Genomic DNA, 27697 nt, shown 5'->3' with positions numbered 1-27697 from the left:
ATTGAGCTAATAGTATAGATTAGAAGGATGCAAACCAATGCCTTTAGAAATACCTTTAGAGATAAATTTCAAGTCAAGAACAAATGGAAGAGCTGAACTAGAGGATGTTATAATGCATTAAAAAATGGTTGGATGTAATTTTAACTTCGGCTGAGCCATGGTTACCATGAAATGCATTTCAATGCCACTTAATTGTGAAACCTATGATTCTCTCAAAAAGTAAAACAATACACATCACATAACCACACAAGTGTGTACACAAGGAACACACAAACATTGAGGTTAACAAGAAGAGAAACAATGAGATGATACACCCCCTACATTTTTCATGATAATTTATAGCCTCCTTTGTAAATTAAAGTTTTTCTTGTAAACCTTTCAATAAATTGATGCCTTTTTATAAAGTTAGATACCATCACTTTCCACTACGATAGTGGGTAGAGTCAATTCTAAATTGCTCTTGTAGTGGGGAGACTCAATTCCTACATCTGGCATTCACGCTAGGGTAAAGCCCTAGAGAGGAAATTGAAGCTTGGAAACACCATTTTATGAATTTCAATTTTGAATTTTTAAGATGAGGTGGAAATTTTGTGCCATTGAGATGAGATGTGTAAAGCAAACCATGGATTTTTTTGGAAGAGAAAACTTCACCATATGGTAAGTGTGGTACAAGATGATCCACCCCGATTTTGACTAGGAGGGGCAGGACCAGATACAAAAATTCTTTTCTAGTGTATAGATTCTAGAACCCCCCCCAAAAAAAAAGTGCATGTCAAAACGGTACTCAAAAAACAGCATGCGATTGTACCGGGTATGCTTCAGCTACGTAGCCTATCTCACTAAGCTCCTGATGTAAATCGCCCTCTCTCCAGAGGACAGGCAACCAGAGGGGCTTTCATTTCACAAGACAGCTTCAAAAGCTCGGAGAGCTCTACTTCATGATTAGGATCAGCTTTAAACTCAAACCGCTGAATTAACCGAGCTAACCAAAGATTAACGGTGGCTAACCCCAACGCTCGTCCCGGACAAACCCTTCTCCCTGCACCGAAGGGTGCCAGCCTTAAATCACCCCCCCTTATGTCAATATTTGGTCCTCCCTCATGCCCAAGAAAGCGCTCTGGTGAGAACTTGAGAGGATTGGACCAAATTGTAGGGTCGTGTGTAATTGCCCACATATTCACCATTGCCGTTGTTCCTGCTGGCACGCGGTAGCCTGCAATCTCCACATCATGGATGGCTAGTCTTGCCCAAGACAGAAGAGGCCCCGGAGGGTGCAGCCTTAGGGTCTCATACACCACAACTTGTAAGAAGGGCATCTTGGGTATATCAGAATCACACACATTCCTGCCCTCCTCAACCACTGCCTTTAGCTCTGCAGCAAGTGTTTGTTGAACTCCTGGGTTCAGTACGAGCTCGGCCAGAGCCCATTCCAGCAATATGGCAACGCTGTCTGTGCCTCTGAATATCATTTCCTGCAAGGAAGAAAGCTCTGCATAAATATGCTGGTTCGAATAGGTAATTGAATTCATAAGTGAAAAATTAATTGTCTGAGAACTGGATGGCTGCTCAAGGAGGTAATTGGATTTAAAAGAAAATATCACTGTATGTGCATTAGATAAGAATAATGTTCATCACTAATACACTGGTAATTAATGTTTTTAGAGCATCTACCCTTGCATTAATGCCAGAAATGAGGCCCACTAAATAATGGACTACACATGGAGTTGCATTATGCATAAGGCCCAAGAAGGCAGAGTATTATGATGGTTGATGTGTTTGAAGAGCATATGGCCCTGCATTAGTAACATCTTAGTGAGGAATTATTGGTGTGCTTTAGGAGCGCATACAGCTGCATTCAAAAACTTACCCAAAGAATGGCTATAACGTCTGCATCTTCGAGATTCTCCTCAGCTTGCATGCCCAGCAGAACATGCACGAAATCGGAACACTCATCATGAGTACCTTCCTTCAGTGCCTGCCTGTGCTCTTGCATGATATTGGACACAAAGGCATTCACCCTTGGGACAAGTGCTTCACAACGTTGCCTGATACGCTGTGTATCAAAAGCCTTAAGGGCAGGCAGGTGGTCTGCAAGGTTGAAAGCCCCTAGAAGCTCAAAACCTTCTCTGACCATGGCTTGGAGCTCAATTGCTTCTTCACATTGGCTGCCAAAATCGTACCTTTTCCCAAACACACTGATCATCACATTGTTCAGAGCAGCTCGTTGAAGAAAGGGGCGCAACAGGACACTCTGCTGGCCACTCTTTGAGCTTGTGCCTATGGCGTCTAGCATGGCTTGAACCTCTGCTTGTCTGTGCACTTCATGTTGCGCAATTCTTCTCGGGGCAAAGAGATGGGTGGCCGCTATCCTCCTCAGCTTCCTCCAGTAATCACCATAGGGTGCAAAGCCAATGGCTCTGTCAAACAGAAGCTGCTGGGCAGACTCTTTGAGGGGTCTATCGGCAAAGCAAGAGCTTGTGAGGATCTCCCTCGCAGAAGAAGGCTTACTAGCAACGATGACACGGGTGGAGCCGAGGCTGAGGGCCATCAAGGGGAGGGCATGGTGGAGGGCGGCGAAGTGTGCAAGGGTGCGGTGGGCGACGTGGCCCATGTGCAGGAGGCTACCTAGGATGGGCCAACCGCGGGGGCCTGGGATAGCGGCCGGGAAGGTGGCTCTGAAGGCGGACCCCCACGCAGGGCCGCCAGGGGAAGCCCATTTGATGAGAGCTAAAGCAACGCATATGCAAATCAATGCTCCCAGAAGCAAGCACAGAGAGCATGGAGAGCTCCCATGCTCACCCCGGCCCACAACCACAGTAGAGCAGCGGGAGCTCGTGAGGAGGGGCAAGGCGTAAACCCACAAGCCTTTCTCACTCCGGTAAACGTTATGTGAGCCCATACCCAGCGTGTAGGTGAGGACAGTATCTTCAGCTAGCCTACATGAACAGCAGTTAAGAGTTGGATAGATAAAAGGGCAAGATAAGGGTGGTGAAAGCCTGTGTGACGGTGAAATGTGCTGTGGGAAATACTGCGCCGCAAGGCCGCATTTGTACTAGTAGCTCACACGTGCCACTTGAACCTTCTAATAATGCTCGAGCTCTTGAGCCGCCTTTGCCAGTGCGGGGCCCACCTTCCGGCGTTTACACAGGTGACACAGATTCTACCACACACACAGGATCGTACACCACGCCGCCTTTCCCCTTCTATAGGGCCTAGCCGCCTAGTCCAGCCGCCAGCTCAAAACTTCAATGCATACATAACGATAAGGGCCTGGTGACTGGTCTCATAGGACCAGCCCTCAAGCCCTTTCGGAGCCCGTGAGGTCCCATGGTAAACATTGCGTTCCTGTCCTGTGCGCATTTACAGCAGAATCCTGAGGGATTTGCAGGCAGGGAAAGCACTTGCAATAGTGGGAAGACCAATGAGAGAGTGCCAGGTATCTTGCTCAACTAAAGCCTTTTGCTTAAGGAGTGATTAGTGTTAATCATTTTTGAAATTGATTTTCACACAGCTTTTCGATTTGTTAATTTCTTGTTTGACAAGATTAGCAAAAAAAAATTTATTAATCATTTTCGAAATTGTTTTCAGAACCCTAATCTAATTTATTGTTTGATTTTTGAACTTCTTGATCTTGATTTTCTTGATCTTGATTTTTGAATTAGGGTTTACAGAGATTTTAGCAACCAAAATTGAGAGATTTTCTTGCATTATCTTGCTTAGAGAGCTTACAATTCTATTATTAATCCATTAAGTGTCTATTTTTGTCCTATTTTTTGGAGTAGATTTACAAGAAGGTGACCCAGGGGATCATATGATTTATACACGGGCCTTCCGCTACATTCAGTCATGGATGTGATTATTTTTGGCTTTTGTACATAGACTCTTGTATATGTTTTATGTACGACCACCCTTTGATTTCGAGGACGAAATCATTGTAGGAGGGGATGGTTTGTAACAAAGTGTCCTAGTGGTGCACATGAACATGGGGATGGGCCTAAGCAAATGGGGTTAGGGTCCATTTACACTTGTGGGGCACATGGGGCCCTAGGGCTATAAATAGGAGATTCCTATCATGTGCTAGGATCTTTTACTCACTTTATGACATTTGGTCATCTTTTCTCCTTGGAACATGTGTTTCCATGGATGAGTGCTCTAGGTATTTCTCCCTATGATGAGCTTCCTCTAGGTGAGAGGCTAACACACCACACTTCCAACATGTGTGTACTTCATGCTAATTAGTCCAGCCCTTAGGTTTCCTCCATTGCTTTGGTATCAGAGCTTCATTGCATTGGTATCAAAGCTCCATTCCAGTTTGGCCAAAGAGGGTGAGCCTTTGGTTGAGGAGTGCTCATCCGGCAAAAAGCGCAAGCGAGGGGATAAAATCTCCATCTTAATCCGATTATACTACAAGAATGCAAAGCCCACTTTTATAAAGGGAATAGTGTTTTTTTAGAAACTTTGTGTTCATAATTGTCTATTGTTCATGCTTGGTGTAGTGCCCCTTTGTATCGGTGTCAATTATCTCTATTGCTTGTAATGACTACTTTTGAAATTGTATTTTGATTTAATTTTGAAAACTTGGTAATCCCATTTGTCTTGCTCTTGATTCTCTTTATAAAAATGTGTACAAGAAATGATCTCATTCAAGCATGCATGAAATAATCTTAAATCACAAGTCATTTAACCCACAACAAAACTTACATTACACAACATCAATTGCATGCCAAGGTTATATCCCTTACAAGCCAACAATTCTCTCAAAGACGATGCAAGAATTTATCTAGAGAGTCTCTCATGGCTACATCATCTACTATTGGTACATCCATGGGGGAGGTAATAGTGACCTCAATTTCAGTTGTACATGCCATTGTCTCCTCCATTTCGGCATCACTTTCCACACACATGTTTTGGAGCATGCAACAAGCAACAATGGCCCGATACAACTTACCGGGACATGGGTTCATCACTTTGCCATGTAGATATCTCCATCTCATCTTAAGAAGTCCGAATCATATGCTCAACCACCATTCTTGTAGGGACAACAACTTGTAGTTGAAAAGCTTTTCTATTGTGGTGGTTGGAGCCTTGTAAGGTCTCATCAGCCCCTAGATGTAGAGGATAGCCCCCATCCGCGAGAATATACTCTTGTATAGAGAAAGAGCAATGCACATATTTAGGACCATTTAATATTAGACTATGTTTCAGCACAAGAATAAAAAGCCGAGTTCTTAAGCAATCTGCTATCATTGACCAAGCCTAGGAATCCAGCAAAAACATCCAAAAAACTCATTTAATACTAGACTATGTTTCAGCACAAGAATAAAAAGCCGAGTTCTTAAGCAATCTGCTATCATTGACCAAGCCTAGGAATCCAGCAAAAACATCCAAAAAACTCATGTCACTGTCCACCACGGCTTGAACTAGCATAGAATAATCCTTGTTTTGATCATACCAATCCAAGCCTATCTCACCATGTGGTTTCTCCATGAGAATATGTGTGGCATCCATAGCTCTGCAAACATTAGACAAGTCCTAATTGACAAAAAAACTAGCCTTCATCTTTTTAATCTCACTTGAGCTTCTGGGCCATGATATGTGTTGGCGTCGATGCACCAACAAGGCCGTGCACAAATCTATTATAACAGACTCAACAACTGTGGACTTTCCAACACCAAATAGCTCACTCACAGTCATCTGGGAGCACCTATTGCCAAACGAAACAATCCTAATACCACTTGCTTCTCGACAGGAAGTACCCTCCCCTTAATGCTAGGCAAGTGATTTGGGTATGTTGCAATTGGGCCCTTAGAAGCTCCACTATGTTGAGGAAGAGTGTTAATGGAATAACATACTACCTCACAAGCATAAGAGAGAAGAAGAAGGAAGTGCATGCAAGGGTAGAATCCGGTGATTAGCAGTTGGCCAACTCTATTAGGGTTAACTCCCCGATGTGAGGCCGCTAGGGGCTCACTCCACACTCTCCTTCTGTCACCCAAAGAGAGATCCAAGCAATCTAGGTAGGAGTAAGAGGGAAGGAGCTATGGAGAGCTCAACCTCTACCTCATGCCAATTGTATGCAAACAAGACAAGGTGGAGATCAATGAGAAGGGAGTGAAGGAGAGAAGGGAGAGCAACACCATTCCTATTCACATACATCAACAATCATAAGCAAGCAAGCATCACAAGTAAACAAGCCACCATAAGGTCAAGAGAGAGAGAAGGAGACAAGGCAAAACTCAATTGAGACAAATGAGATTGTCCTTTTTCATATTTCATAAAATGTCTTATATACATGAGCTCATATTTACAATGTCCGGCCGCCCAATTACAAATGGGGGCCCAAAACTAGTCTTCCTAGTTTAACCAGCTCTATGTACATCATTTCCTTATGATCGGCATTACACAAGCCGTAAGCTCGGTAATCCCATGTCTCTTTTACAATTAGCACTTAGCGCGGTTACAAAAAGATGAGTTACAAAAGGAGGTATAGTAGCTGCGCGAAAAGTCATGTTAACCAGAGTGGTTAACATACCCCCCTCCTGATTGCAGGTCCATCCTTGGAATTGGTTGAAGAAGTTATCTATATAGAGTAAGTGTGGATGAAGTCTTATCGCTCGCGAGGTAGGAGCGGGAGGGGCACGATGGAAGACGTAGTAGCTGGTCCAGAAGATCATCTCCATCATGTCTTCAAAAGTTTGAAGCCGCCAAGCAGGCATCCACATGACTTGTTCGTAGTAGCTGAACAACTGCTTGAGAGTGGGCCCTTTGTTGATGTCAAAGGCGAGGCCTTGGGTTCCTTCTAAGTAATGGTCCCATATCGGGAACCTGGTCGTAGTGGCGGATGAATTCATGGGAGTGCTTAACCATGGATTCTTCAGTACATGGATGTTGTGGTGACGGGGGCGTGAACCATGGGAAGTTGAATTGTAACTTCAGGTTCTCCTATTGTTCATTGTGGAAAGTTTTCCAGGTCCACCATCTTCGAATGGGAAGGTAACCAGGGCTAATCCTCAGTGTGCGCGGGGCGTGTTACAGTAGACTTCCCATATAAAGGGTTTGCCATTGCTAGGCTGGCTGCTTGCCCATGAGATCGAATGTTATGGGATGAGCAGTGGCCGGTGGCCGATGGTATCCGCCAGCGCAGGTTCGGGGTGGGCGATCACGCTGCCAAGTTGTGTGCTTGGGCGTCGAGGTATAGGTGAAGGAAATGGATGTTGAAGCGGTCGGTGACGCGGTGTTAATCCCATTTTGGATCAACAAACATGATCCTCAATTGAGGACATTAATAAGTGTCATGAAACGGCACTATAAAAGTTGTACATTATGAGATATTGGCCACCCAAGGCCTCGTAAGTAAGTTTTGGGCGCCCAAGTGTGAATAAGGGCCAATTGTATATAAGGCATTTTCTCATAATGAAGAGACACAATCCTCTTTGTGCTATTGAGAGTTCTCCCTTTGTGTCTTGAGAGAGATTGAAGGAGTGAGAGCATTCTAGCATGGTACCTCTTTTATGCTTATATGATTCATGCTTGTGTGATAGAGTGGGAGAGAGAGTGATTGTCGATTCCCCTTCCAAAAATAGAAAACCTTATCTTAACACAATTGTCGAATTCTAGGCTATCGAATACTGGTACCCCTCGAATAAGACGAGACAAGGAAAGTGCAGCTACTAGGACGGGTCAAATATTCTTCCCCACTACCGAGGAAGTAGAGTTAGACCTCAAACAGAGTGAGGTGGAACGACAACTACGAGAGTTGAGCTTAAGGAAACAAGAGCTCGACACTTGTAGGACACGAGAGCTGAGAAGAAGGAAACATGAAGTCTTAACCCACTTCAGTACGGGGGAAGGAACGAGAAATAGCTATGGGTAGAAGCGAGGGAGAAATTCCAAACTTGGAACCCATAAATGAGGAATCCATAAGTACAGTACCGCTGCAAGGAGATCAACAGTTGCCATTGGGTGTATGTATGCACATTGAGGTCATTGGTTGTGACATTTAAGAACTGCAGGAAGACAGATTGGTTGTGCAGACATTGTGTGTGTTGCAAGGAGGTCAACAGTTTGCCATTGGGTGTATGCACATTGTGTGTGTTGCAAGGAGGTCAACAGTTTGCCATTGGGTGTATATATGCACATTGAGGTCACTGGTTGTGACATTTGAGTGTAGTACAATACCGCTGCAGAAAATACAGTAGTTTGTGCAGGACAAACCAAAGTGTTGTTTCTGGTAAATGTGTGTGTCTGGCAAGATGTCAAATGATGGCATAAACCAGATTATTGCTGAGAAGCTTGATAAGAACAACTTCCATGCTTGGAGGTTCAGGCTGACAAATTTCCTGATGGAAAAGGGTTACTGGGACTACATAGAAGGTGAGCATCAAGAGGCACCGGAGATACTGGAGATCAATCCGACTGCTCTGCAGATGTGAAAGAGTTCAAGGATTGGAACCAAGGAGCCTGAAAAGTTAAGTATTGGCTCTCTATCAGTATACATGACACCATGATTGGGCACATACACGATGCCAAGTCCCCCAAGGAGGCGTGGGACACCTTGGTAAAACTCTATGAAACGAATACCAAGGCACGAAAGATACAGTTGAAGAATGAACTTCATACTGTGGAGAAAAAGAGTATGTCTGTGAATGACTATGCATTGAAGATCATGGGTATTGTGGAATCCCTTGCATCTATTGGCGTTTCAATAGATGATGATGATAAGGTGGAAGTCTGTCTATGTGGTCTCGCGCCACAATACAAGGCGTTCAAGACGTCTATTTAGACTCGGAAAAACATTCCCAATTTCATAGATTTGGTGTCTATGTTGATTATAGAAGAGAAGAGCTTGGGTGAAGACCAACCGCCTTCACAAAACAAAAACAATTCAGAGCAATAGGCCTTCTACACAAGTTCAGAAAGAGGACGAGGTAGAGGAGGCCGTGGACGCGGCCAAGGAGGTGGCCGAGCAGGTAATCAGAATTATGGCCAACAACAGCAACAACAACAGTCCCAGAATTCACAACAACAACAACACGCACATGGAAGAGGCCAATTCAGACGCAGGGGGAGTCAAAGAGGTCGTGGAAATTGGCAAAGGCAGTATAATGATACACGTGGATGCTTTTATTGTGGTAAGCCTGGACATGTGCAGGCAGATTGTTATAACAAGCAGGCTGACATGCAAAATGGAAAATTGCAGCAAAACAACTATGCATCCTCGAGCAGAAACAATGAGGATAATGAAAGGTTGTTTGTTATGCAGCATGTCGTTAATGCCATGTCTGAAAATGTTGAAGCAACACATAAAGATAATGTATGGTACGTTGATTCAGGTGCTTCTAACCACATGATAAGTCATGGGGAGTGGTTCAAGGAGATAAAAAACCTTGAAAGACCCGGTTTTATGGAAACAGGGGATGACACTGCTCATTCAATTGCCCATGTTGGAGATGTGCCATTGTCTATGTAGGATGGCAAAGTGAAGTACCTTGCAGATGTACTTCATGTTCTGAACATAATAAAGAATCTGGTTTCAGCTGGCTAGATGATTGAGTAGGCTTTGCAGGTTCGGTTTAACCCTGCCCTGCATCTTGAAAAGTTGCAGGGGAGAAGAGAGCTTGAGCTCTTGCAAGCACACACACACTCACAAAACCCTAAAAGAGAACACACAAGGTGAGAGGCTGAAAATCTTCTTCTTCTTCACACAACACTCAACACACCATATACAAAGATAGGAGTACACCATATGAAAAGGTACTCAACCAAATACATACTAGGGTTCTCTATAGTGTGAACCCAACTAAATGAGTTGGCACTATAACTATGCCAGTCTCTAGAATGGCTTTCACACAGCCTGTCATCCCACTGGCCACATATCACCCATGATCTCACCAACCATGCCAGTGGTGTAAGTGTGGGGCCTATCCCCCAGGCGGGTCATCAGTGTCCACCGCCTCACTAGATGAGCTCGATATCTCAACACTCCCCCTGGAGCTCAACTCCATCTCATGTACACCAAGCGAAGCCCTGAATCTGCGGAGCTTCTCTGTACCCAATGCTTTGGTGAAGATGTCAGCGACCTGATCCTGTGTGATGACATAAACAAGGTCAACGTCTCCTGCCAAAACCTTCTCTCTGACAAAATGGTAGTGGACCTCTATATGCTTCGTGCGAGCATGAAAAACTGGGTTCCTGGCCAACTATATACTGTTAATGTTGTCACAAAAAATGACAACTTGTCTATCCACCGATAGACCCAAATCTGCAAGTAGCTTTCTCAACCACCAAGCTACCTCACATGCTGCCATAGCAACACCTCTATACTCGGCCTCTGTACTGGTGGATAGAGAAACCGTAGGCTGCTTCTTGCTGCTCCAAGTCACAGCAGCACTCCCCAAAAAAAACATGAAGCCACTAGTAGATCTTCTATTTAAGATACTACCAGCCCAATCAGCATCTATGTACCCATGTACACATATCTCTGTCCCAGTTTCATAAAATAGTCCACAATGCAAAGTAGACCTCACATACCTCAATATGCATCTCAATGCATCCAAATGTGGCTTTCGAGGAACCTGCATAAACTGACTCACCAACCCAATAGCATAGCTCAAATCTGGCCTGGTGATCATCATGTAGATCAAGCTTCCTACTATGCGCCTATACATAGTAGGATCCTCCAAAATCTCTCCTGAATCTGCACTCAACTTGCCATTCTGATCCAATGGCAGTGAGATAGGCTTACAGTCTGTCATACCATACTTGGACAACATGTCCAAGCCATACTCTCTCTGCAATAATCCAATACCATGTGGTGACCTAATCACCTCAATGCCCAATAAATATCTGAGCTCCCCCAGATCCTTCATCTCAAACTTTTGTCTAAGCAAGATCGTTACATCAAAGATCTCTTTATCATGGTCCCCCGTAATGATCAGGTCATCTACATAGATGACAACAAGCACAACCCCTCTATCACTGTGTCTCACATACAACGAGAAATCTGCATTGGCTACATGAAAGCCAATAGTGACAAGATATTTAGAAATCTTGTCAGACCATGCTCTTGGTGCTTGTTTTAAGCCATACAAAACAAGGCTTTCTTCAACCTACAAACATGCTCGGGGTGACTCACATCCTCATAACCAGGTGGCTACAACATATACACCTCTTCTTGCAAATCCCCATGCAAGATGCATTCTTTACATCCATCTGATGTAAAGACCATTGCTTTGACGCACAGCCACTGCTATCACAACTTTCACTGTTGCCATCTTGGCAATTGGGCTGAAAGTTTCCTCATAATCAATGCCATATGTCTGCACATATCCTTTGGCTACCAATCTAGCCTTGTACCTGCTTATGCTTCCATCAATGTTATGTTTTACTTTGTACACCCACTTGCATCCAATGGCTTTCTTGCCTTCAGGCAATTGCACTAAATCCCAAGTCTCATTTCCATACAGTGCATCCATCTCCTAATCCATAGCTTTCTCCCAACACACATTTCCAGCCTCATCAATGCATGTGGGCTCTACAACGCTCTACAACCTGTACAACTTTTGCCATGTATGCATAGTGATGTGCCACATAACCATCATAGGTAAACCTTTGCACATGATTCTTCACTCTCCCAGATCTTCGAAGCTTTGCATTCATGGCTTCCATAGCCTTCTTTACACCAGGTGTTCTCATAGTTGGTATCCCAAGATCCTTATCAAGGCTCATCTCTGAGCCACTAGACTCTCCATCAACATGAGAATGCCCTGTAGAAATGTCAGGCATACTAAGGGGCTCAACCACTTTCTCTTTGCCTCTATGTGATGTACTAACCACATTTGCAGGATTGGTATTATGACGCAGCCTGCCACTCCATGGTCTATGAACTGAACCACTAGATGAGGACTCTCCTGGTCCACTCAAAGACTGTGATTGCTGACTTGCATTCTGTGCAATCACATTTCCACTCACATCAGCCCCAATAGCTTCTTTTTCAGCAGCATACCAGCTGCTCATCTCATCAAAAACAACATCCCTACTTACCCTCAACTCACGTGTAGCAGGGCTATAACACCTGTATCCCCTTTGCTGAAGGGAATACCCAATAAACGCACATTATTCAGCTTTTGGATCCAGCTTAGTTCTCAGCTCATCTGGCACATGCACATATACAATGTATCCAAAGACTTTCAGATGAGACAAATCAGGTTTTCTGCCAGTAAACCTCTCCTGTGGAGTTACATCATGTATGGCTGCAGTTGGAGTCCTATTCATGATGTAAACTGCTGTAGAAATAGCCTCAGCCCAATAGCTATGCGGCATATTCTTCTCTCCCATCAATGCTCTCATAATCTCAGCAATGTGCCTGTTTTTCCGCTCAGCAACTCCATTTTGCTGCGGAGTGTATCTGCATGTAAACTGTCTCCGAATACCATTCTTCTTCAAGAATTCAGAGAACTCATTGGAGAAGTACTCTCCCCCTCCATCTGACCTTAGGCACTTTACATATTTCCCTGTTTGCTTTTCAACCATAACTCTGAAATTTTGAAAATGAGTGAACACCTCACCCTTCTCCTTTATGCTTGCTATGTCAAGAGATGCAGTCTATCATCTGTTGGATTAGTTCACGTGCCATGTTGGCAACTATGTGGACAAAGTTAGGCACATCTCCTCGAGCCACATGGATGCTCTCTGCATAATTCTGGCTAGAATTAAAACTACCTATGCGAGCCCAACGGAGAGTATTGACTGTATTCTGTGTGTCACTAGGGGAGGAAGGCCCAACCGGATTATAAGAAGGCATCTCCATGAATCTGTCATGGGTGGTGTCTCATATAAGCTTCTATTAAGGAAGTCTTGCCTTTGGCACTCCTCTTCCTCTTTTTTGGCCTTCTTGCAGCTTCTTTTGCATAGCTGTAGTGGCAGCGGCAACAACGAGCTCTTCCTATGTGGGCCTGGGGCTTGGGGGTGGCTGAGCCTATTCTATAGGTGTGAGTTTGTAGTGTGGCCTCTTGGAGGCTGGTGGGGAAATGGGAGAGGTGAATGGAGGGTATAAAGAAGAAACATCGGCATCTGGTCTGCTCAACTGGATTGCTCATGTGGTAGCTCTTCCCATCCAACAACATAATAGAGGACCCTGGTGAGTAAAGTTGATGCCGCCAACTTGCCTTGGGGGTTTGAGCATACAACATGTAGCTCCCGGAAGGACCCTGGTGAGTAAAGTTGATGCCACCTGGGGGTTTGAGCATACAACATGTAGCTCCCGGAAGAGGTAGTCATACCAATTGACTTGTTGCCCCTGGTGCACACGAGCTAAGGTGCTTAAGCTGCATCTGGTGAACCTGTCAGTCCACCTAGTGGTGAGGAGAAACTACAGAGTTCTTGATGGCACCACACGGTCTTCCTGGTGGTGGGCGATGTTGCCCCACTCAACTTCATCTTTGTTAGCATTGCTCCTGTACAGGCCACGGGTGAGGTTAAGGGCATTGACGAGGCGTACATATGGGCTACTCCATATGTGGGAGTGCAAGAGCCTCTCGCACAAGCCCCACGCTAAGTTGGACTGGATGCTTTTACCCCTCGATATTTAAGATAACTCTGGTTTGTTCATTTGCATCATAAGTTTTGGTGAAGTATAAGGAATTATATAAATATGCCCCCCAAGGCTCCAAGGTGGGCAGTCGGCCCAATCCAAGCTGCTCTAACTTCTACACCATCACCGAGTTGGTTGCAACAGCTCTATAGCATGGACCGGTGTAGTAAAAGGAGCTTGTGCTCAACTTTACATTGATTCTTCATCAGAGAATGGATAGTGTGTCCATTGACTTGCTTTATCAATGCTTAGACCAAGTGGGAGAGCTGGGTGGGGTGCTTTGTGTACTCCTCGTAACGGCCACTAGTGGGTAGGTCTCTTCCTTCTCAGAGAAGGGTGGTAGAGAACTTCCAGGGATGAGTCGGAAGCTTCTGACATATTGTTGGCTGGCTGGGAGGGTAAGAGCTTGGGGAAAAAATTTACAATAGTTTGGCTAGGTTGAGAGTGAAAAGTGAGGAAATGGAAGGAGGGGCCATATTTATAAGACGTGATTGTGGCAAGTTCAAGGACTGGGCATGCGATTGTAAGCGTACAGGCATGCAAATTCAGACTGCAAGCAAACAGACGTGGCAAGCTGAGTGAACGGCCATGCGAACTTGAGCGAATGGCCACGGCTCATGACACTGGTTGGAACGGTTGGGGCTTTGAATAGAGAGTTGGCACGGCCATGGCAGTGGGGCGAGAGAAGGAACGGCCATTCCAAACTAGGAACGTATGTGGCAATCCAAACTCTGAGAAGGGAATGGCCGTGCAAAACTTGGAATGGCTAGGGGATTTGTGGGTGGGGTTGACAAAGGAACGACCGTGGCACTTAGAATCTGAGAAAGGAACGACCGTGGGACGTTTTTTTCTTTTTTTTGTGCACCCTATAACACGTTTTGTACATAGAGGCTCTGCTGCCAAACAACCCATTGTGGGTTTTGTACTGATCCATGCCCAATTCGCCAAAGAGAGGAGTCTATGACAATTAGGTAATGGCGAAGTAGGGGGTGGCACTTCTTGAAGAGATTCCGATGAGGGTGGCAAGGAAGTAGCTGGGACTGAGGGGGTTGATGGGAGTTTTTCAGTCCTGTCAAGCCTTTGAATGATAGGCAGAGGAATTGTGGACGTTGAAGGTATATCTGTAAGGAAGATCGTCAGTGGTAAGCTTGGGGGGTGGTTGTGTTACATAGGACTTTTTGCTTCCCTTTGTCTTGAGTAATCTTGACTCACATGTTGCCTTGGGTACCCATTGAAGGGTAGGTGAATGTGGTGTGACATGAGGTAGGAGCTTAGGTTGGAGAGGTCGGGGATCCATATGGTATGATTGCCTTCATAGTAATGTTGGGCGCGGAGAAGAGATTTTGGGATCCACCAAAGGGTTGAGTGCGTGGGTTTAGGGTTCAGTTGAGGGTCAGAATGCCTAGGAGAGCGCGTAGGTTTGCATTGATCCTATACCCTGTAGGCTTGAGGGGCCTACACTGGGGACGAGAAACTTTGGATACTTGTTGGTGAGGGGGATGGTGGGACCTTTTGGGGATCCACAATGGAGATGCACCCTCATAGTAGCCTTATCATATGCAGAAAGTTGCTTGGGCACCCAGTGGTGAGATATCAAACCTAGTGAAGATTAATTAGTATGGTTAGCAATGTTAGTTTGGTTAGTGTGATGTGGTAGGGAAACTGCTTGTGATTTGGCCATGTACGAGCGGTTTTCCACTGTGCATGGTGGTGGTGTGGGTGCGAGAGGCATTGATTTGGATGGCATGTTGAGCGGCCTCTTTTTTGGGGGAATGAAGTGATAAGGGTGAGGTGTTGGGGTACTTGTGGGTGGTGGAAATGGGAGTTCTTGGCATGGGGAAGTAACGGGAATTGGCTCTTCATCTGTCATTAGAACGATAACATGGCCAGAAACCAATCGTAGGGTGGCCGTCTGTGCATCCCAGTCGATGTTGCATCTATTATGGCCCATCCATCCCCTGCCGAGGAGGATCTCTTCACGCATAGTTCCTGCAAGCATCACATAAAACTTCCCTTCCAAGAGATTATTTCCAATTTAGAATAAAAGTGTGAATGTGCCCATGCAATGAATATGATGTGTGGTGACAACAACATGCGTTTCTTTCAATGTGGGTTCCCCGAGGGAACACCATGTTTCATAGAATAGTAAATTGTAACTAGCCCCTGTATCAATAAGAGCTAATTTTTAGACAGCTGGTTGGTGTGGTCATTCCTAACCATAACTGAACTGGCTTCACCTCCCAGTCTTCTTCTTCTAAGTCAACTACTTGGGCCATGTTGACCATGATATGCTTTTGCCTCAGCTTGGCTTGCCTCACTTTGGCCTCTCCTTGTGCAGTTTTTTTCATATCCTCATGGTCTTTTTTTCATTGTTTTTTTGTCATGGATGGCTTTTAGGGTGGCCTCTGTGAGAGGTCCATAGCAGTGTGTTTGAGTTTGCTACCATTAAAGTAACCAGCCATCTCAACACCATCAAGTGTTTCAATGCACACAATGCCTTGTGGTGTGATCTTAGAGACTAAGAAAGGTCCTAAGCCCCTGAGCTTGAGCTTTTTCTTATGCGTTTTGGTGTTGAATAAGAGGACCATGTCACCCTCATTCACCTATTTGTCCTTGAGTTGATCATCAAACCATTATTTATGCCTAAGCTTCTCTACAATCATGCTGGAAACTACAAAGAGGCAGGGTTCCTTAAGCTTTTCAAGTTCGAATAGGTGATAGGTTAAAGCATTTTTGGTGAGTTTTTGGTGACTTGGGACTAAGAACTCCATGGGCATGATCGCTTCAGTACTATAGGTTAAACTTAAAGCGGTAGCGTTGGTTGCTACTTTGTACGAAGTTCTATAGGCCCAAAGTGCATCCGACAACTTCTGTTCCCAATCGTTGTGGCTGGCCTGCACTGTTTTGGTGAGAATGGCACATAGGGTTTTGTTTGTGCTTTTGGCTTGGCCATTCTCTTGAGGATAGTAAGGGGAGGACTTCTTGTGGGTGACAAGGGACTCTTGCAAGAGGAATTTGATTACCTTGTTGATGAAAGGCGTTCCAGCTGACAAGGTCGAGAGGACAACCGAAACATATGATTACAAACTCATAGAGAAATTTAGCCGCCGTCAATCGAGCATCACCTTTGCGGGTTGCACAAGCTCTACCCACTTGGTGCAGTAATCTGTGGCAGCAATTATATATTTGGCTTGAGTGTATTTGGCTGCCGAACTGATGAGTCCTACAAAGTCTATGCCCCATTTTTCAAATGATTATAAGGACATGATGGGGTTCAGGGGCATGTGATCCTTGAAACAAGGGATTGCGCGCTGGCATTCATCACATCATTTGACATACTCAACAGCATTAGCCATTAAAGTGGGCCACCATAACCCAGCTGTGAGAACCTTACAAGCAATGATATCTGCTATATAAAGTGCCTGCCAGCACAGGCAGAGTGAGCTTGTTCAAGAAGGAAGACATACTCGTCTTCTCTAACACGTCTTAGGATTTTGTCCTTGCCCTGCTTGCAATAAGCTGGTAAGGGGCCACCTTTTTTATTAAACAATGGGCATGGTCTTTGTTGAGGAGAGGATCAAATGGTAAGCCATTGGCTAAGAAGTGAGCCACTTTTTCACCCCATTCAGGAATTAAGAAAAGTTGGAACATGGCAGTGTCTGGTAAATCATCGTCTACTCCCACTGGTTTTTTCCCATTGGGGATCCTTGACATGTGGTCTACAAGAACATGTTGAGAGCCTTTCCTCACCGTATAATGATAAAGTCGAACTCAAGCAAGAGAAGCAGCCACCGGGTGATTCTACCTGTCATACATGGTTTATTAACTAGATACAAAAGGGCTTGATGGTCTACGAAGAAGGCAAACTTGGTCTCGCCAAAAGATATGGCAAAACTTCTAAACTGTATAAACCATCACTAATCCTTCTCTCTCAGTTGTGATGTAATTTCTCTTAGCTTCATTGAGTTGGCTGCTGGAAAAACTGATGGGGAAGTCCATCTTGTGTTCACCTGGTTGGGCCAACACACATCCTATAGCAAATGATGAGGCGTCAATATGGACATGGAAGATGAGATCCCAGCTAGGGGATCTAAGGATTGGAGTGCTTGCCAAGGATTTTTTGAGTGTGGTGAAGGCCTTTTAGCATTCTTATGTCCACTCAAAAACTATAAGGAGTCTGTAAAGGGGTCCAACAATACCAGCGTACATAAAAATGAATCGTCGATAATAGTCGACGTGTCCCATGAAGCGTTGGACACCCTTAAAGTTGGTAGGTGGGGGTAGTTCAAGAATGAGCCACACTTTGCTATCGTCAGTTGATATTCTGTGCATGGAGACAGTGTGTCCCAAGATCACTCCATGTCGAACCCATAATTGGCATTTAAGAGGGTTCAGCAGCAGCAGCGAGATGCGATATAGTCTGCATTGCTCTGGCACCTTGCGCAAACATGCGAGGTGCTCCTTCTAAGAAGAATTGACACATAGGTCATCCATGAAGACTTCAATGAATTTCTGGAGATATTCCTTGTAAGCCGTACACATTAAGCATTGGAAGGTTTAGGGGGCATTGGTCAACCCAAAGGGCATGACTCGATATGCGTATGTATCCCATTCAGTAGCGAAAGCAGTTTTGTGCTGGTCCTTGGGATCAATCAACACCTAGTTGGATCCTGAGAATCCATCTAGGAAGCTGTAAGCTTCCTTTCCCGCTACTCTTTTTAGCACATGTTTAGTGAATGGTAAAGGATGAAGCAGTCCTAGAATTCAGTCATCAAGAGGGTAATGAGCTCGGCCTCTTCTTCCTCTGAAAGGTCTTTTGCAATGAATACGGGCCTCGGGTCTTCACCCGGGCTTGCCAAGTTCACTTCCTTAACCTTGGCTCGATCGCCATATGAGGTCCTAGGTTGCCCACTATTAGACCTTTGAGCTGAATCATATTAAACAAAGCAGTTGGCCATTTGAAAGGTCTTAAAGTACTTGGGCACCTGTCGTGTTTCTTTGGCTTTAGCACTTTCCTCGTGAATTAGCCTTTTGGCTTCTTTTTCTACAAGTGCTAACTTTTTGTTGCATGCCTTGCATGAAGAGTGGCAAAGCTTTTTAGGGACTTGTTCTAGTTGAATGGGTTCAACTGGCTGTGGGACAGTAGTGTGGACCAAAAGAGAGCAGTTTGCAAACTCTTTTTGCCACATTTCATTGAAATGCTCATGTGCTTCCACGGCACCCACATATTTTAACCAATGGGTTTCAAAGTTGTCTGGGAAGATGTATCGCTCTGGCCCAAGGAATCCCTCTGGCTTGTGAGTTTTATGGGAGCATGTACTCCTTGATGGCTTAGCTCGAACAACCTGTTCAAGCTCTTGCATGGCTATATTGGACAGATATGTTGAACTAAGCATACATAATGACGTAATCTCTTTCCCATCTGTCGAGGAAAATCTTGTACCAATTTTTCTAAGCAAGATGTTCAGGGTAGTGGGGATATGCATCCAATTCTGAGAGTCTTCTAGCACTGGAAGTGTTGCGCAATCCTCACTCTCCTTTTCATCTTCTAGTGTTTTATGGCATGCCTGGCATAGATGGACTTTAGTAGTTCGTGTAGTTGTGACTAACTTTGCAAATGGTCTACCACTGATGGGGGTGTACTTTTCACGTGTGTAGGTTGATATTGAAGGTTATATCTTTTCTCCGAGTGTAGATGTGGTCAGTATCCCAATCATGGATCATATTGGATTCTTGCATAAAGGGTCTGCCAAGGATGAAGTGGTATGAAACTGGCTCACGTCCAAAATTCATCACCACAAAAGTGTGGTGGTAGGTGGGTCCCAGAATCTTAATTTTAAGATCCCTTAGTAGAACAATGGGTCTAGCAGTGACTCCATCAGCAAGTTTAACTAGCAATCGGCTGTTATCCAAAGGCAGTGCTCCCCATTTTTCCTAGCATTGTTTGGTCACAATGCTCACTCCGACTTCTCCATCCAAGATTGCAGTAACTTGGTGGCCGTTCGAAAGTTAACTCTTGTTGCGGGAGTGGTCTGGAAGCTCGCAAGACAAGGATAAACCTGAGCATCATGCACATGTATTTGGTTTGAGACAGATGGGCATGGTAGTAGGAGGATTAGCTTCCAACTGAGCTTGGCACTCACAAACTAACTCTTGGGTGGCTAGGAATCTTTCTTTTTCCTCAATAGGATTTGGATATTCCATAAGATTTTTGGGTAGCGGACGAGTGTTAATGGGTTCTTGGGCGCGGGCGGCGGCACGTAGCATATCTTCTTCTTCAAATGAAGAAGTCTAAGGATGAGTTGCTGTGGCAGAGTTAGAAATGCTTTTGATAATCACTTGGATTTCTCCCTTCCCAACCTTGGGGGTGGTGGATTTCTTTCATGAGCGCCGAGTTACTTGGGCTTGTTTAGGGGGGGTCTTGCTTGGTCCTGGTTTTGAGAGGTTGATGCTCCTGCAACAGCAACATGTGCCATAGCCCTTTGCCTATTTTGTAGCCTGGTCACCATTGAGAGGGACTGCTTAAATGAAACCATCTCTAACACTCAGCAGGTTAAGGTTGGTGCCGGAGTTAGCTTCATGAGCCTTTCTAGTTGTTCCTGGTCTTAGCGGGCGGTCCTTGTACATATGATCGATACCACATCCAACACAGAGTGGAGTCAAGGCGGGAGCACCTGCAAAGGGCACTCACCGTTCTATTCCTATTGGGACACTCAGCCACTTGGTGAGGTCCACCACAATCATAACACAATATGGGTAGTCTTCTCGTTGTTTGATTCATATCTCTAGCCCGCGATATCAAGGCTTCTAAGTACACAGGGTACATTTGATCTCCCTCCAAAACATAGTGACTGAGAATTTATAACGGCGGGCTTATGGGCTCTTCGGTTTTATAAGTGGGAGTCTCTAGGATTTCTCCCTCATTCCCATCCTCGAAGAGTTCTATCAGGGTTGTCTGAGTGACGAACTGGTGTAACTCTGGGTAACGGGGGATGAGGTGGGAGAACTGGGGACAATAATGGCATTTTTGGTACCCTAAGGATTCCTCTTTGGGCCACTTCTTGGCCACGTTGAGGAGCATTGTGATGTGCAAGAGCTGGCAAGGCCAGTGGCGGTTGCCTAGGGTTTGCCGGTAGTACCTAAGGCACGCTTGAGCTAAAGAAGCCTTGTGATGGTAACAGTTAGAAATCTCATGATTGCCCCACTTTTTTTTATACAATAGGTGCAATAGAGACTTGGTCGGGGTCTGAGATGAGGACATTCGGTGCCAGTATGGTTTTCTCAACACAAGTTCCCTTCTAGGATAAAGATGTCGGTGGCCCCCTTGGTTGATTATCCATTGCTAGGTCATTTGTTGCATTAGGGCGGCCCGGCCAGTTGCTCCACACTTTATCTTGAGGTGGACTCCTTACCCTTTTCATTAGGCTTTGTGATGGTGGTCTTGAAGGAGGCTTTTGATACTCCTTCATGGAGTTGTCGGGAACGTGTTCCTTTGAAGTTATCCTCAAACTTCAAAGCACTCCTGTAACATTGTTCAAAAGAAGTGTGACCCAAGGCAAACAAAGAGTTATGCAGGGGAATATCTTCAAGTCCCTCCAGAAATCTCCCAATTAGTCTCTCATCAGAGAACTTGTCTGTAGTACTATAGCGTGGGTGGAGATATTTGACTCTATTTATGTAATCTTTGATGGTTTAGCCCTCATTTTTTTTGACATTATTGAGATGTTCAATAGGGCTCCATCGGGTACCTCGACGAGAATACCCCACTCTGAAAGCTTCTTTTAGAGCCTCAAAGGAAGCTTTATCTTTTGCTTTTAGAGATTTGGAACATTGGCCAATTTTGCTATCCAAGGTAACGCTAAAGGCACTTATCTTAGTCTGATTGTTTATATGGCCAAAGCCAAATGCTTCACAGATCTGATTAAACATCTCCAAGTGAGTAATGGGGTCACTTATTCCATCGAAATTCATGATCAACGCAGAGATGTTTGCTGGTTGGTTCATTCTTGTGCCTAGGTTGAATTGGTGTAGGGGGAATAATGCCAGCGTGGCTACCCCCTCCCTATTTCCATGGCAATCCTTAACATTTCATGTATCAACCCTGTCATGACGGGAGCATGTGGTGCAAGTTGGGGAATAGGTTGTGGAGGAGCAAGACCAGGCGGATAGTAGATGAGTGGGGATCTTTGCCTTCTGGGAGGACCAGGTTGTGGCCCACGTGGTCTCGTTTGCTACATTGGGTGTGCCCCTTGAGGTGGGTACTGCTGATAGACCGACGAGACTTGTTGTGGCGATGGGCTTGGGTAGACCCATTCTCTTTGGTATGATGTCTCAGGCCTTTGGGAAGATGGACCTGGTTCTTTGTTTGGTAAGGTTTTTGGAGCTTTGAACGAGTCTACCACCCTCGAGAAAGATATGGCTCTCCAGTCTAGTAGCTAGGTCTGGGTTTGATGGCTCTCGCTCTCTTGCCAACTTCCACTCTAGGGTCTAGAGAAGGAATGGGCCCACTTTCTTGAGGTTGATCCATATCTCTCACCCTGGTTTGCAATTCTATAGACTGTGTGTTTCCCAGGATAACATTGCAAAGCCTTGATGCAAGGCTTTGCTGAGAATGAGTTGGAGAGATAGGAGCAAGTTCCTAGACAGATGGTTTGTCCATACACTGTAGTTCGGGCTCTCTCGCCTCAAGGTCTGGAGTCCCTCATCCACTATTGGGGAGGTCCTCGCTCTCATTAGTACTGTCAAAGATGAGCACTGTTTGAATCCATGCGATATTTACTGATGGGTCTGATCTGATTTGCAAAGGGGCATCTAGAGAGCTCACTTTGTCGATGAGAGGGTTATTTCTCACCAACCTACCTGAGCGTAGGTGCATGGGAATATAGAATTACTATGCTAAGCCCTCTGAGAAAAGTTTTTTTTTTAAGGAACGGCCATACGCTTGTGAGCAAATGGGCGTATGCTCCTCAGTGAGAGAAGGAACGGACGTTCACTTCTTGATTGTGACACGACATGCGTTTCAACGAAATTGAGATGGAACGGGCGTTTGCTTCAGGTGAGGAAGGGAGCGGACTTTCGGAATGAGATTGCAAAATGGAATGGGCGTTCGCTTCATGGTAGGAAGGAACGGGTGTTCGGGATGAAACGAATTGGAATAGGCATAGCAAGGTGATGCCGCGGGCTTCAAGATGGGCACGGGTGTTCGTTCACCAAGAGGACAAGGAAGGGACATGTGAGTTTATGGGCTAAGTGGAACGGATGTGGCAAGTTGCAAAAGGGAACACGAACGGGCATTCGCTCTAGGATGAGGAGCGAACGGGCATGGTAATCCTTGGAACGGACGTGCACAGAGCGTATGATCGTTGCACTATCAGGCAAGGAATTTTCAAATTTAACTGGCCTAATGGTTGCAGGTCTGACAGCCACTCTGACAGTACAAAATTCTCCTAATTTAAATGCACATGAGGCCCAATTAAATGCAAGTAAACTAATGTTAATGCTCTTGTCAAATTCAAGCAACAAATCTACCAACTTTGGGTGTAGGCAGAAGGAACGAGTGTGCCAGAGTTGGAACGGGCATTCCTTGAACTTGCCACGAATGCTAGCTTCTCAGAGAAGCCTAATAGAATGCAATTTTACCTCGGAACCTCTCCAATCAGCATCTAATTCAGGCACCTTCTCATGGTTTTTTGATGTTTTTGTTTTTACAAGGAGCTAGAGCTAGTCTCCAAGTCCCTCAAGATGTGCAGTTTCTTCCCCTATAATCAATCCCCTTTTCAAAATAATAAAAGATCTTGTTTCTACCTGTTTTGGCCTAGAGAGAGAAAATATTCTAGAGAGAGGTAATTCAGTTTTTAGATATCTTTGGATGGAAAAATATCCCTTCTTATTAAAATAAATTCCCCCAAAATAGAAGTTCAAAAAGAAATTCCTAAGGTGCACTAGAAATAAATTATATTAGGCACAAAAGACCTTAGCCTAAGGGTCCAGATTTTCTAAAAATTTTGGATTAAGGTTCTTATGGACCAATAAGATTAATCCAAATGTAGGGAGGAGATAAATTGAAGAATAAAAGAAACCCCCCCTCAAGAATGAGTAAATGCTCACATAAGATGAAGAGTGGACTAAGGACTAAAGAAAAGAGTAAAAAAAACTGAATTTTGACACCTCATAGTGGGGATCTCCCCTCATGAAGTAGGTGCCTTTTTTCTCATCATTACCCCCAGTTTTTAATCAATAAAATGAGATATTTTCATCTCTCCTCTCTCCTGTTCAAAACTAGATCCAAAAAGTAAGCTGAACTAACCCAAAAATGGTCAAAAATTGACCAAATTGATCTTGAAAATTCTAGAATCAGTTTGCTTGGTTAGAGGCTCACTTTTTCCTATAAATAGAAGCCTCCCTCTTTGTAAAAGCTTAATGGTGTTTATGCAATGTTACTCTACTCCTGTCTTGAGCCATCTACATTGAATTTCTTAATAATTCAATTGTTTTTGGCCTAATCCTCTCCAAAGTGAATTGGTGGCCACTCTTGCTTCAAACAAGAGTAGAACCCTCAATCCCTCAAGCCAAAGGAGAGCATACAAGCTTCATGTAAGCTAATTTTCTTACTTATTTACAAATTTTAAATCTATGGTTTTCTTGATTTTTATGTTTTACAGTTGATTGAATTAAATTCAAATGCTATGCCTTTGAGGAAAAGGCCACCCCCTTCTCTTCTTTACATTCCAACCTTTCTTAATCCTAGAAAGATTAACTAAGGGATTAATTAAATTTTTCTTATTGTTTACTCTCTTGAATTTAAAAAATTATGTAGATTAGAGTTCTATAAATCTAATTTGGGTTAATTTAAGTTAAATAAAGGATGATAAAAATGAGAAATGGTCAGCCATACAAATGAGTTTATGGTAAAATTTTCCAAAATTTTGTGGAAAAAAAAGTTTGTTTCTATGTTATTCTAAAAGAGTAATTCCCACCATTTTTTGCATTTAAAAGAAATATTCTAATTACTCCATGTACATATTCACCTATGAATATGCATGGATATCACTGATATTAATTATTAAAATTAATTTTTATGCATAGAAAGATGCATAAAGAAATTTTTTTATTACAAAAGTGTTATTCTTATTAAAATTGATTTTTATGCATAGAAAGATGCATAAAGGAATTTTTTTTATTACAAAAGTGTTATTCTTATTAAAATTAATTTTTATGCATAGAAAGATGCATAAAGGAATTTTTTTATTATAAAAGTGTTATTCTTATTAAATTTAATTTCTATGCATAGAAAGATGCATAATGGAGATTTTTTTATTATAACAGTGTTATTCCCATTGAAATTGATTTTCAGGCATAAATAGATGCATAAAGAAATTCTTTTTATTTTAAAAGTGTTATTCCTATTAAATTAATTTTATGCATAAATAGATGCATAAAGAAATTCTTTTTTTAATATAGAAGTGTTATTCCCATTGAAGTTGATTTTTATGCATAAATAGATGCATAAAGAATTTTTATATCAAAATTAGAATTCTCTTAAATTCTATGTTTAAATTCTATGAATATTTGATAAATGAATAATTAAATACTTTAAAAGAGAAATTTCTATCATTTTATATTCACACGGATTATAAGAAGAAAATTTAGGAAATCTATCGAGATCGAAAGATTTAGATAAATGATTATTTTATTCCTCATTGGAATTCGTAACTAAATTAGAAATCAGTTAAGTGAATATTCAAAGAAAGAAATTCAGTAAAATAGTAACTGAATTATCAAACCTTTTTTCGAGAAAGATAGTTCAGGAAAAATCTTATCCGACTCGAACCCTGAATCAGACTATGACCAAGACCAAATAGTGTCCAAAAAGGTATGGTTATGATCCTTGAACACCCGAACATATGCATGCATGATGGAATGTTTCAGTCCATGATGAGAGATTTAGGTGTCAAAATGGATATGTGAGGTGACCCACTCACTAAATATTACGGTCATTGCATGGATTATGATTATGTGGGCCTTTATGAGTTCATTTTAGGTATCCACCCACGACAGCAATACACTTGTTGAAATTTCTAGGAAGCAAGTGATTGGGAAGCAATACACTCGAGTGCATAAGGTTTTGGACATTGTCTCATGTGCTGGTGATGTTCCAACGTGCATAGATCTTTTTTCTTTGATGGAAACTTTCACATGTGTTGATTTGCTAGCCTATTACGAGCCAATGATGAGTTTTGTGATGGCTGGAAATTCACAGCTCATTAATGGTTGTGAGGATGAGGCTCTTTCACCTTTCTCAAAGACTCTTCACACTTGGCTTTGTGATGCATGGACTGATGATAGTTATGGGCAACATCATCTATATGTGGATTGGCACCAAGCTTCTTGTGGTGACTCATCTTTTCTTTGGGTTGATATGGAGCCATCCTCAAGAGATATTGTGGGGCATGAGATGGTGGAACAATCCATATATGCTATGGAGTTGGATGGTTTTTCTTTGGGAACTACATCTTTGGATGGTTTTTCTTTGGGCACTACATCTTTAATAGAGGCTACTTATGATGATATTTCTTGTAATGATATCTTAGTTGAGTTGGATAGGGATGTACCTATCTTAGATGTGGTTTTAGAGGATACACACACTTTGCTTTGCATGGATTTATCTACTATAGGTTCTTATGATTCTCCTTTCTATGCAGAGCAATGGTCAAGTGATGCATGTATCCATGAGTATGATGACTTTGAGGAGGAATTGGATCCCTATGTTCATGAGGGATTGGACAACCGTGCGTTTGCTCATGGTGTGGCCATATGTGATACTCATAGTGTGGATAGATTTGTTTTAGATCCTCCTATGGAGGGTGTTACACATGCATCGATTAGTGTGGGCAGCCATGCTTGGGGTTCACCTATGGACGCATTGAAGTATCGTCTATGGACTACGTATGTGACTCCGATTTATGATGCTTTTTTGAGCTCAGAGTGGAAAGTGTATTATCATTCTGAGCTCTATGAGGCTACTTCATATGTGTGGATGCCTTATCGTAGTTTAGCATTGATGAGGATCGTGCTTTATGATGATCTTGAGGATTGTACTTTGGATACGTGGGGTAGATTACACATGTGGGTGATGGTTATGCACATGAGGATTTGACATGTATTGATCAAAGTGTTGTGCATGACAGTGATGCCTTACACACACCTATTGGAGATGCTACTTGCTTCCATGATGTGTATGGCGACTCTCCTTGTACATGGGATGTTGACAGATGCTATGCTCATTGCATAGAGGATGTGGGTGTGATGGATGTGAATGGGTGTGATGAGATGTGAATGGGTGTGATGGGAGATGAATGGATGTGATGTGGATCTGGGTAGATGTGAATGGATGTGATGGATTTAGAAGAATGTGGAATAACGAGAAATGATGTGGAACAATGTGGAAAGATGAGAGTTCGTTAGAAATTATATTTATGAACTATTTTTAAATGACTGCTTTATGTCAAGAATGCTGGGGAAGCATTTTGACCATCTTGTGAATGAGGTCGTTGGGAGACCTAAGTGATAAAGTTACAACAACTAACGGAGAGTCAATGGAGGATGTCTTGCATAGCAAGGTCGTCGACCGAGGTCTTGACTAGCCTTGGTTCGATTTAAATGGTGAGCTTCCGGTACGGTGGTGAGAGACCAAGGAAGCGGCCTATGAGGAGTGAAGCGCTAGGTGAACTGCGAAGGAGCCTAGAGGGTGCTGACCATACGGTGCTCGGGCTCTAGGTCGGCCCAAAGATACCCACGCATACGTCGAGGAAGAAAATGGAACAAGGAGTTAGAGTTGTTTTCTGAACTCGGGCATGGATCTGATTGATTGGCCTGCTGGTCCTCAATGGATTTGGTCCTCAACGGATGAGTCCATGGATCTTTTATATGGATCTATTGGTTGATCTTGCTGATCTTTAACGGAGAGTTCATCTGGATTTTCTTATGTGATTATATTATATTTCGAGTACTATGAGCTAGGAACTATTGAAAAGGCCCCTGAGTGAACAGGTGGTGAGCGTTCTGGTTACCAATGATGCAATAGGTACACCGATGAAGGAATGATTG

At 43.5% G+C, this 27697-nt stretch overlaps 1 protein-coding gene across 1 annotated transcript; it reads right to left on the bottom strand.

Annotated features, from left to right (window-relative positions):
- Positions 1–607: 607 nt before the first annotated feature.
- On the bottom strand, positions 608–3021 carry LOC147621948 (cytochrome P450 78A4-like). The gene is made up of 2 exons (XM_086822964.1): positions 1868–3021; positions 608–1472 (listed from the first exon to the last, which is right to left on the bottom strand). Exons 1-2 carry the CDS (start codon positions 2897–2899, stop codon positions 840–842), a joined length of 1665 nt encoding a protein of 554 aa, XP_086679090.1. The 5' UTR covers positions 2900–3021; the 3' UTR covers positions 608–839.
- Between the last annotated feature and the right edge of the window lie 24676 nt (positions 3022–27697).

The sequence above is a fragment of the Cibotium barometz genome, chromosome 29, assembly GCF_041138505.1.
Source record: "Cibotium barometz isolate CiBa-2024 chromosome 29, ASM4113850v1, whole genome shotgun sequence".
NCBI classification, from domain to species: domain Eukaryota; kingdom Viridiplantae; phylum Streptophyta; class Polypodiopsida; order Cyatheales; family Cibotiaceae; genus Cibotium; species Cibotium barometz.
This window is presented reverse-complemented; position numbering and strand designations above follow the sequence as displayed.